This window comes from Athene cunicularia (genome assembly GCF_003259725.1).
Source record: "Athene cunicularia isolate RWA chromosome 5 unlocalized genomic scaffold, athCun1 chr5_part1, whole genome shotgun sequence".
NCBI lineage: Eukaryota > Metazoa > Chordata > Aves > Strigiformes > Strigidae > Athene > Athene cunicularia.
This window is the reverse complement of record NW_020799101.1, coordinates 1,244,818-1,255,608: the sequence shown is the minus strand read 5'-3', so window position 1 is coordinate 1,255,608 and position 10,791 is coordinate 1,244,818. Positions and strand designations below refer to the sequence as shown.

General features: G+C 44.0%; 2 protein-coding genes across 3 annotated transcripts in view; one reads left to right on the top strand and one right to left on the bottom strand.

Moving 5' to 3' along the window:
• Positions 1 to 10,791, bottom strand: part of FANCM (FA complementation group M) — a 68,739-nt gene that overhangs the window by 50,792 nt on the left and 7,156 nt on the right. The window lies entirely within an intron of this gene.
• On the top strand, positions 4,914 to 10,385 carry LOC113480286 (heme-binding protein 2-like). Of its 2 annotated transcripts, XM_026848949.1 has the most exons (5): positions 4,914 to 5,046; positions 6,312 to 6,453; positions 7,871 to 8,054; positions 8,491 to 8,708; positions 9,513 to 10,385. In XM_026848949.1, the coding sequence occupies exons 1-4, from the start codon at positions 4,957 to 4,959 to the stop codon at positions 8,660 to 8,662; spliced, it is 588 nt and encodes a 195-aa protein (XP_026704750.1). In that variant the 5' UTR covers positions 4,914 to 4,956; the 3' UTR covers positions 8,663 to 8,708; positions 9,513 to 10,385. The 2 variants fall into 2 exon arrangements, with proteins under 2 accessions (XP_026704750.1, XP_026704749.1); XM_026848948.1 differs by having other exon boundaries at positions 8,491 to 10,385.

Below are 10,791 nucleotides of genomic sequence, written 5' to 3'. Positions count from 1 at the left end.
CACCCAGAGGGCAGCGCCGGGAAGGCCGGGCCGGGCAGCTCTGAGCCTGAGGTGAAGCTTTGCGCAGGGCTGCTCGGAGGTTTTCCAACTCAGAGAAGCGGCTGCAGTAGCAGCCGATTGACCTATTTATACTAAAAAGCGCTGGGGTGAGTTTTCAGTCTTAAATTAACTATTAAATTGACCACCTGCAAAAGCGTTCTTCTCGAGAACAGCTCCTGCACCTGCCCAAAAGGTCACTCCTTGGAGAAAGATGGTGGAAGTGAAAGATGGCGCAGGGTAAGCAAGGATCAACTCTGCCCGTTGACAGAGAGCCTCCAGGCCTGTCTTAGTAAGAAATTGGTTATGTTCAATTTTAAGACAGACTGGCGATCTGCAAGGCTGTAACAAAGCAGATAACTCCCAGCAAGCAGCAGAGAGTAACCGCAACTCGGCTCCCTCTAACTCATCCGCACTGCCCTGCCTAGAGAAGCACAGAGAGATCTTTGGCATCTCTGCTGTCAGATAAATCTCCTCTGAGAGGGTGGGAGGCAGCAAAACCTTGAACAGATTGCACTAGACACTACCAAAATGAAACAACTTATTAAAAAACCTTTTATGTACTCTAACACAGCAAAGAGGGTACGACCTCCCTTTCGAGCAGCACCTACAAGTCTCATCTTCTCTTTCTAATGCTTTAACAATGAAAATTAACGCCCTGTCAGGCAGTAGAAGGGCAAGGGCTAGCTCAGCAGAGGCCTCGGGCTTGTCTGGGTCTTGCCCCCCCTTACCACGGTTTGTGTCAATTCTGGGGGCGCAGGGGCACGAGGGAGCAGAGAGGGGCTCCTACTTAACACGCAAGATGGGAGCAGGGGTGCCACATCACTGTTTGAACAAGATTCCTTCCCACAGAATTACCTGGAATTCTGATACAAGGTGAAACAAGGCACTGAAATTGCTAAGATTTACTAAGCAGGCAATCAAGTCTAGGAAATATGTCCAAAGTAGTATTTTACCACATTTTAGTTACTGTACTCTGTAAACCCTAAGCAAATGTTACAAAAATCTAAGTAGTAGATTTTACTTCTGGCACTGTCCAGGACTGTACATCAGGAGAGGATGTACATGCATCTCAGCTAGAACAGCCCAAGAGTTTCCCAGGCTGGTTTCCCCTCTCCGCAGGGACAGACAGCCCCTCCTGACTCGGGTGCTGCCCCCAGGCAGCTGCTGTCACTGCACCCACCATGTAAGAAAATACAAAGACCCTTACTTGGCTGTCGGAGCACTAGAGACTTCAACAACAGAACGAGGATTTCCTGTAGTCGAGTGGTAAAGTCTGAAAGATAGGAATGCTACCCTCCCTCCCATCAATAGTTCTGGATGCCACAAGCTTTGACACCTGTTTTGTGGTGAGAATAATCCTTTCAAAAAGATGACTTACCCTGTAGATTTTGTTTAGCACCTTTTAAGAGTAACAGGACTATAAGCATTCTTAAAATAAAAACCCTAAGACTTTGCTAGATGTGAACAACAGATAAACTGAATGCCAGCTGTATAATTATCACTGTTAAGAAGATCTTAATCCTATAGTCTGACTGACCTATGCCAAACATTGCAACAAAAAGGTAAATTAAAGGCAAGAAAGGTATAATCTAACTTACTTGGCTTAAACTCCCATTTTATCTACTCCCAGCAGTAGCAGGAAACATGCTACAGCAGTTCCTTTTAAATTTCTCAATTCTAATTTCCATGTAAGAACATTCATTACCAAGCAAGCTCAGGGAGCTGCCACCCATCAAAACCATCTACTTGCTAAAGAACGAAGCTGTCTAGAGGCACCGGGTGTATGACCAGCACGCTCTGAGCTCGCAGGCCCCAGCTCCAGATCAGACTCCAGGTCCGAATCACAGGTGGTTTCCCAGCAGTGCCAGTGTAGCTCCCCCGTGGGGGTCACCTCCCATGGTGGCAGCCAGGCCGCTGGCAGCCCAACCCCTGTCACCAAAGGGCTGCGGAGCCGCTGCTGCCCACTGCAGCCCTGGGCCCGCAGACACCTCCCAGAGCTGCTGCCCCATCCCTCAGGCCGAGGGGCTTTTCAGCAGGAGGGTTCTGGCTGCCAGCACCACACAGGCCATCTCCTCTGCTCCCGAGGACAAAGATCTGTGTGCATGGACGTTATTTAAGGGCACAGCTGATGAGTACATCCCCCTTCCGTGACACCATCAGTGCCTCGGGTCAGACGCAAATTAAGACATGCAACAATTTCAATAATGCTCTGAACAAGTCTTGTCAAATGTGCCTTAGCTGTATAAATCCCCTCGTAAAGATTTTCCTCTTCCACAACACCGATCTCTAGTACCAACTGTAATCACAATTTTGAAATGCAATTAAGCCAAGGCTTTACCTACCTCCCTACACTGCTACAATCCATCTTGCCCTGTCCTCTCACCCCAGCATTCAGGTTCGTAGGACTGGACAGATGACCTGTAAATCAAGCAACTCACTTGCTTTAGGGCAGCATCATCTTAAGCATTGTGCAGGTTAAAATATTTATAATCCAAATGTTAATGCTGTCATGCCTAAAGGGCATGGATTCACAAACTGAAGACTAAAGCTCCTGAAAGGATTTTAATTAGTTGTAATCCCTATCCTGTGCATTAATATAGAAGGAAAAAAAGAAAAAAAAAACCCACATTCATCAACAAAGGAATCTAAAAATAGAGTTAACTTTTCTAGTCATAAACCGCTTCCTAATTCTTGAATACTCTGTGGAAAATTCAGTGCTAAAGTCTAATCTACTTTTATTTTTCTCTCAGCCTCCAAAGACATCAAATTTACATGTCAGTTATTACTTACATTATGAGTTTCCCAATGACGTGTTAAAAAAAAATGCTTAAAATTAACTGAAGTCTAGCTTTCTGCCCTTTATTAAAAGGATCTTGACTATTCCAAATAGCCTTAAAGCTAAAACCCCTGCACTGGCTGCCAGGAGATGTAGGTTTGATTCCCAGCTCAGCTACAGATTTACCAAGTGATCTAGGCCATGTTAATTCTCCTGCATCTTAATTCTCCTCTTCTCTGAGACATGGACAATACTCTCTTCCCCCATCATCCTGCCTTTTCCAGTTAAGATCCTGAGACACTTAAAACACCCAAGAGAAGGGCTCTTATTCCAGCTGAAACATTAGTCCTTGTCATGCAGGTCTGACACATACCAGAGGTAGTATGGCAGAAACTCACATCCAGACTTTCAAAGACTGTACATAAAATTTAAATTTCCAATCCTCTACCAAAGTACAGAAATGTCTGCATTACTTCAGCTTTGAAAGGCTAGGGACTAACTCTTCTGGAAGAGAGGCTTTCCGTTCCAAAGACTAGCCTTATAGTCCAAGTTGCCAAGCCTGTCTGTTCGGGATCAACTTCTAAGCAGAAGTTATTGATGAACTGCAGCTATAATTGGCATTAAAGGCAACCACGGTTGCAAATACACCTAATCCAACCACCTTTAAGTGACAGGAGCACAGAAGTACTAGAATATGTTAGTATTATATAGGCAGGTATAATATATTTGCTGCTTCTCTCCCTTTGAGCTTGGCTGGGAGGTGTAACGATTAATACCGACTGGATAGTTGCTACTGTCGCTATGTCTAGAAACAGACTCTAGGTTTGCATTTAATTTCTTACAAAACATGAGAATCATTGGAGAAGTCACAGCACATTTCAGTTCCAACTCAGTACCGGTAAGAACTCCAACTCCAGTTCCAACCAGTACCTGTAAGCGAGCACGTGGGTGCTGAGAGCTCTTTACCAGGAGTCAGCTCTTAACGCTCTCCTTCACATAATGCTCTGCCAGCACCGTGTGCCAGCTCAGGCCAGGAGCAATGACATGTTAGACCATACTCCAATGTTAGACCGTACTCTTGTTCTAACGGGCAAGACCACAGACAGTGGCAAACACAAGCAGCATGCAGGGCACAGGGTGTCCCTGTTAGACAAAGGAGGTTGGCACATTCCATTTCATCTTTAGGAATGTTTTGTGGTGACTGTTTGAGAAGGCTGAACCACTCCGCTTCCTGCTGCCAGGTGTAACAGACCTGACATACGGAACAGTGAAACTTGCTTTGCCCTACTCCTGCTTTTATCTAAGTTATTCAGTTTTGCTAGCGTGTTAATATTCACTTTAAGTCAACAGTCTTCTGCCCCTTCCAAACAGAAATATAACCTTTTATCTAATGTACTTGGCATCTAATCAGACAGCACGTACGTACAGAACTACTATACAACAAAAAGCAAATCTATTAACAGAAATCTGTGTTCTGATTACTTTGCGAAACAACTGCAGGTGTTCTTCAGATACAGTTCCCTAGTGAGGGATAAGTGAAGCATTCTAAGTTTCCTCATATTTCCTTATCTTAACAGGACACGTTCCTCCTCCCTCATCTGTCATTTCCACGCTTCCATCCCCCCCACGCCCCACTGTCAGTTCATTCCCTCCAGCCCCAGCACCTCAGGCTCCTGCCAAGGACACTCTTCCTTTCCAAGGACACTGAGCCAACAGCCTGCCCGCAGCACGGGCCTGGCCAGCCACAGCACTGAAACGGGCTAACAGCAAACGCTGGACTTGGATACCGGACACAAACCATCTTCTGGAAATGGCAGAAGCTCCCACAGTAGTAATGAACCTGTGAACGAGAGCAGCGAACTCGGCTCATGTCTTAATGTGGATGCACGTTAATCCAGCATGAAGGGAGTGGCTGGAATTGGCAGCGTCGTCTGCACAGGGACAGAAAATGGCACCGCCAAAACCTCCCCTGGCACTTGTTTAAGGGCAACTCCCGAGGGCACGGAAGTCAGTTCACCTTGATAATTACTACTGAAGAGCAAATTAGCTACCAAGTCCCCTGCAGAGGAAGAACTAAACCGTTACATTCTTTTTTCTACAGCCCCTGTCTGAAATTGCACACGTGTTATTTTGTTGCAGACATGGCAGAACCGATTCAGCAGCTGACCAGAAATAACAACCCCCAGGAGAGACAGACCATCCCATTCACCCTGATCCAGCGCAAAGAAAAGGTACCACTCCCCTTCCCTTGAGGCTGTAACAGTGTTTGCAGCACTCCCACCCAGCTTCCCAAACCAGGTTTCTTCATCAAATTGTTTTAGCCATTTAGGATTTTTAACATTGTAAGTGCAAAGCATTGTTACTGGATAACTACATTTCATTTTTAACTTATCACCATTTATACATGTGTGAGGTTTTTTTAAGGTAGAAACTAGCAGGAATGTCGAAAATGGCCAGGAATTAGTCATTGTGACATTTTATAATTTAACAAAAAACCTTCATATTTTGATATTGGAAATAAAATGCCTATTTTCTTCATTTAAATCAATGCATTTGCTTCTTTACACAATCATGTTAACAAAACCTTAGCAAGGATTACCCAAAAGATTAATACGTGAGCTTAAAACCAAACATGTACTTTTCTATCATGGATCATTATCAAACAAAGCAGCAGTTTGCAAACCCATCTTATCCTCCAATGAGAAATAGAAAGTGTCCAGCAAATTGTTTACAGCTCAAGAAACGTGGAAACAATAACCTTAAATATATGACAAAGCAAAGAAAGGTTTGCTAACCATATATGAAGATTTCTTGTCACACGCCATTTAAATAGATCTATATAACCCAAATTTATAAATATCACCATTTGATTGAGTGTATTTCATCTGAACAATTTGGGACTGACTATTTATGCTGTAATTAAACACTCAAAAGAAATTTCTCAGTACTACTGTAGTAACCACAGATAAAAATAAGGTTATCCAGTGTTAATTGCAACTAAATGTTTAATACTGCAAGTCCAAAAGATGGCAGTTCCTGATTTTAAAGGAGAACTACCTGGAAGGCTGCTGAAATAAGTTTTGGTCCAAAGATCAGCAGCATATCCCTTCTGGATTTCCGGGAGAAAGGACTGAAATTCACGTGTTCCTTTCAAGACCATCTCACTGACAGTTGAAAAAACATGCAGTTATTCTTGTACTCGAGTAAGATGCACACACTGCACAGGGTTTGGATATCTACTTATTATACACCAGCTCAGACCCTGGAACGCAGCACACGTGAACTAAGTATTAAACTGAATGTGCTTCAGGAATAGCTGACACCAAGACTTAAAACCTTCCCTCATGCTTGCTCTTCTCCTGGTCATACGCCTAGGGAAACTGGTTTCTCGATGCTCTAAGTAAAGCACTGAAATATGCTTTGGCTTTTGTTGCTTGCTCAGGTATTTGAGGTGATTCAGTTAAAATACAAAATTTTGATCTTACTGTGTTTGCAGCTTGGAGATCTCCTTTACGAAAAACGTCAGTATGGCAAAGCCAAGTGGGCTTGTATAAAAATGAAAGAAAAACAGTATGAACAGAGCATATGCCTTGGATTCATGAAGCTTATGAGGTACATTTGTGAGCAGAATTCCTCAGGTAATTGGTACCACAAATCTACGTTAAAGTTAAAGCATTGCATTTCCGCAGTAGCTCCTTCTAACTGAGGAGATACTTTGATCAGCTGTTTCCAAATGCTCCACCCTGTCTACAGGGACACTTTCCTGTAATCCCGCCTCTCCAGCAGAGTCCAAACCAAAGTGCTGCTCCCTCTGCACGCACACTTGAAGAGAACCTCTGTGGGAAGCCACCGCTGTCTCCGGGGAGTTGTGACCACCACAGCTGCCTGGGAATTGGCACTGCTTATTTTTGCAGCTATAAATCAGGCTTTTGCTACAGAATTTGAGTGGTTTTGTTTCCACAGCAGTACTGAAATGGCCCATTCTAAGAACCTGCATAGAATGTAGCACCAAAAGAGAACATAATATTTTGTTTCCTTCATTTTACTTTATACTCAACTTGTGCATGTCTGAGTGGACACCAAAATTTGTGTGGTGGAAGCATATTTTCTAGATAGTCTAGTTTTAACTCAACTATTTTAAAATAAGGGCGAGTCCACCGTGTCCTTGATATCTTGTGCCTGCATGAAAAATATGCACCTAGTTTCCAATCCAATTTAATCCAGTTTCAACTTCTAGCCATCTGTTCTCATTTTTTTCATTCTCCGGTTGATTAAAAAGTATTGCAGTGCCCAGTGTTTTGCTCTGTAATAATACATGCGTTGTAATCAAGTCAACCCTTCATTTTCTTTCCAAGAGACTAAAAACACTGTTCACAAAAGCTTTTCCTTAATCGGGTATTTTCCCTGCTCTCCCCATTCTTTTAGCACTTTAACACGGTTTAAACGTAATTTTGGCTCCAGAACAGTGCTGTTTTGTTTTCAAGCTGTGTACAGAAGCAAAGTTCCCCCTCCCAGTCATCGCTGCTACCTGCACAGACAAAATCACAACCTTTTCCTATAGCCCTGCCAAAACACAGCGGCATGTTTGATAACAGCAATTCCTAAATGAATTCACAGTGCAGCCCCCTTGGCTTGCCTCACTGTTTGCTATAAATGTTTAAAACGTGACACAAGGTCAGTTTACAAGATAAACACTCCCCTCTGAAGAGGGGGAAAGAAGTTAAGACAAACTCCTTGCCCTACACAAAGACGGGAGAGCTCACCAAACACCACACTGTAGACATACATGCACCCATATTTGCATGTGTAGGTTTTAGAGATACATACACACACAAACTACAAGGGATAATAAAATGCTACTTCCACTTGGAGTACACAACTTCATTTTCTAAAGCATCCTACTTAATTCCTTTTTGTAGTGAAAGTCTTTCTGCTCTGGCAGTCTCTTTATGTTACTCAGAAATTCTTTGGTTACTATATATTAATTCAGAAGTCAGCACGGTATGCAGACCTCCCCTGGAATGTTCTAAAAGTCCTGCATGTCTCCCTCCTCAGGGCTCTACTTGGGGATAACAATCCCCATTGTGACCATAGTCCATACAAACGAGTCTCAGTCGGAGATGACACGGTCGGTGACAGTAGCCTACTACCTGCCTGATGTGCTGCAGGACGAGCCCCCTCATCCTTTTGACTCCGACATAATCATTGAAGAGTGGCCTTCTACTATTGTTTATAGCAGGTAAGAAATATTTTAATTTTGTTTTAGTAAAAACAGTAAAAAGAGGCAGGTTTCAATTTGGGCATGTTATGCCTTTTAAATCGAGTTCTAAAAGCTGACATACAGTAAAACTTGATTTTCAGTCAGTGTTAAAGCAGCCTGCTTTAGGAAACTGGAGTACTCGGGAAATAATGGTTACTAAAGAACTTGGCAAAAGGCTGCATCTGTAAACGTGATATAACAGCATCTCAAAACACTGACTATGGCATAGCCAGGAACAAAGCACCTGACGTAACACTGCACATTTTAAGAAACACCCATTATCTGTTTGAGATCAATCACCATCAGCGTGTATCATTTGTGAAACATGACTAAATCACTTAGAAGGGGGCATTTCTAGGCTGTGGAAAAAACATAGATTTTAAAAAAGAACTTGATACGAAGTTGACTGTTTCAGGAGCTTCAGAGGAATCACCAATGAAGACTCTATAATGAGAGAAATAAACCTGTTGGCGGAAATCCTGGAGAGTCCCGAGTTGTGTCTGCAGGATACGTTCATCATCGCGGGATACACGAACCCAGCTGCTGCCAACCGACACAATGAGATATGGTTCCTGCAGAGACCATAGCCCCCCTTCACTGGGATCATTCCGATTTACTGGCAGAATCTTACAGGTGAATCACGTGAGACTAGATGTCAAACCCTCAAAGATTTTAGAAACGTGGCTTTTAGCCAGTTTAGCAAGGCAATCACTCCAATGGAATAACCAGAGCTAACACTGGAAACATACCATTTCCTGTGTCAGCTTTTACAGTTTTTATGGAGATTTTTAGCACTTTAAAAGTTAGTTCACCTTTTTTTTTTACAAGATAAGGGAGACAGAAGCCTCTCTCCTCATCCACTTCTTAGCACCACTAGACTGCTTGTGGCTTGGGACAGTCCCAGGGGAGATCCCGGAGCCCCCGTGCCGGCTGCTCTGGGCACCCAGTGGGACACCTTCACAGCCACCTCACACACGCAGGCTACACTTCACAAAAAGAACGTGCAGGTCTTAATGTCTGAAGAGAACTACCAGGTTTAGACCACTGGGATTAAATCAGGGAGTAAGAGTCAGCCGGCGCTGACTGCTTTTCATGTCATCAGCTGTGGAGCAGAGATTCTTAATGTTTACCTCAAAAAGCATCCAGCCAAAGTACTTTTAGCCTTGAGGAGAGACCAAGGCAGCAGAACAGTCCTAATGCTCATTAAAATTCTGACAGCAAAGGTTCCAGGTTACCTGACACACTCACAGTAACCCCACGACCGTATCTGGCATTCCTAAATAGAAGGTTATTCTTAACTCTGCAGTTTTCTGAACACTTTCTTCTCACAACTGTGAATGTTAAAACACTGCAGCTGAAGAGAGTACTTTGTTCGGTACTTTTTACACTCTTCTGGCATTAATTATTAATGTTATAAATGATACAAATATTTCACAGAACCACAGGAAAAATTTCAGCTAGAAGTGACCTCTGGCAGTCGCCTGGTCCAGGCAGCTCAGAGCCTCTCACCGTTGGATTCTGAGCATCTCCAGGGATGAGGAGCCCGTAACCCCTCTGGGCCCTGTTCCGCTACCTGACCACCCTCACTGTGAGAATTTTCCTTCCTCATAGCTAACTTTCCATCTTGCAGCTTTCTTCTTTTACCCTTCATCTCTATGGTCATCCTTCAAGCAGCCAGTGCTAGTCCAGCACGCTGAGACTGAGCCCCAAGCTCCCTCAGAAGGGCTGAAGGCAGCGCTCCGCCGTTCCCTGCGGTTAAAGGACACCTCCTGCACTTTAGAGTCGGGGTAGCAAATGGTTCTCCTCCCAGAAATCCCTCCTTAATGTCTCCCCTTACAGACATGACGGTCGAGTTTAATACTTAACAGAAGTAAATGTCTTTTTACATAAAACGTCATGAAGTACCTCACTGGTATTATTTACTGATCACAGGATTTAGGCTTTAAATAGAGCTTTTGTGTCAAGGCAGGAAACGGCAGCCAGAGCCAGGGTCTGCTGGCATACAAGATGTAGTCCCTCGGAACAGAGGTACAGGTCTCAAGAACTCCTGGTTCCACAAGGCTCTCTGCTGCCCAGAACTGACTATGCCTAATCTCAAACCTCTGGCTGAGCAGCAGGACCAGGGAGTGCTCCACTAACCGTCCTTGACCAGGACCAAGGTGGCCTCTGGTGGGCACTGCCCCCAGGGATACCTCAGGGAATGGTGAGGAGGAGGAGAAAATGAAAAAGAAAAGGAAAAAAAAGAAAAAGAGACAGAAAAGCCTTCATTTTAACACAAACAAACTGACAGTCTTTGTGGGGAGATAAAAACCAAAAAAGCAATCCTCACTCTCTTCTGAACATCTGCTATCCCGGCTGCTCAGCCGCCCGGCCCTAGCCCAGACATCTGTACTACCACAAACTCTGCACATTACACTGAGGCGGGGAATCGCCAGAAAGACTCTGGGTTTGGTTCTCTCTTATCCCAACCAGAGAGCAATCAAATCTGCTTTGACAGGTGACAGCACAAATGCTTGTGCCAGTTGTGGCCACGACTGAGACCCGCTTTGATGTGCCACTTCAACTGCACATCAAAGTATTTCTTATTTATCAGAACGAGATGACAAAGGTACCTGTCTGTCTTTTATTCCTCTCAATTTGTTCATGCCCACCTATAGTTCAAGGCTAGCAACAGGTACTGAGCAAGGTTCTCCTGGCAGGCTCTGTATCCTGTCTC

Coding starts and splice junctions, on each gene's coding strand:
- LOC113480286 (XM_026848949.1), top strand. CDS start 4,957: ATGGCAGAACCGATTCAGCAGCTGACCAGAAATAACAACCCCCAGGAG. Junction 5,047..6,311: donor TGATCCAGCGCAAAGAAAAG/GTACCACTCCCC, acceptor CTGTGTTTGCAG/CTTGGAGATCTCCTTTACGA. Junction 8,055..8,490: donor TCTACTATTGTTTATAGCAG/GTAAGAAATATT, acceptor TGACTGTTTCAG/GAGCTTCAGAGGAATCACCA.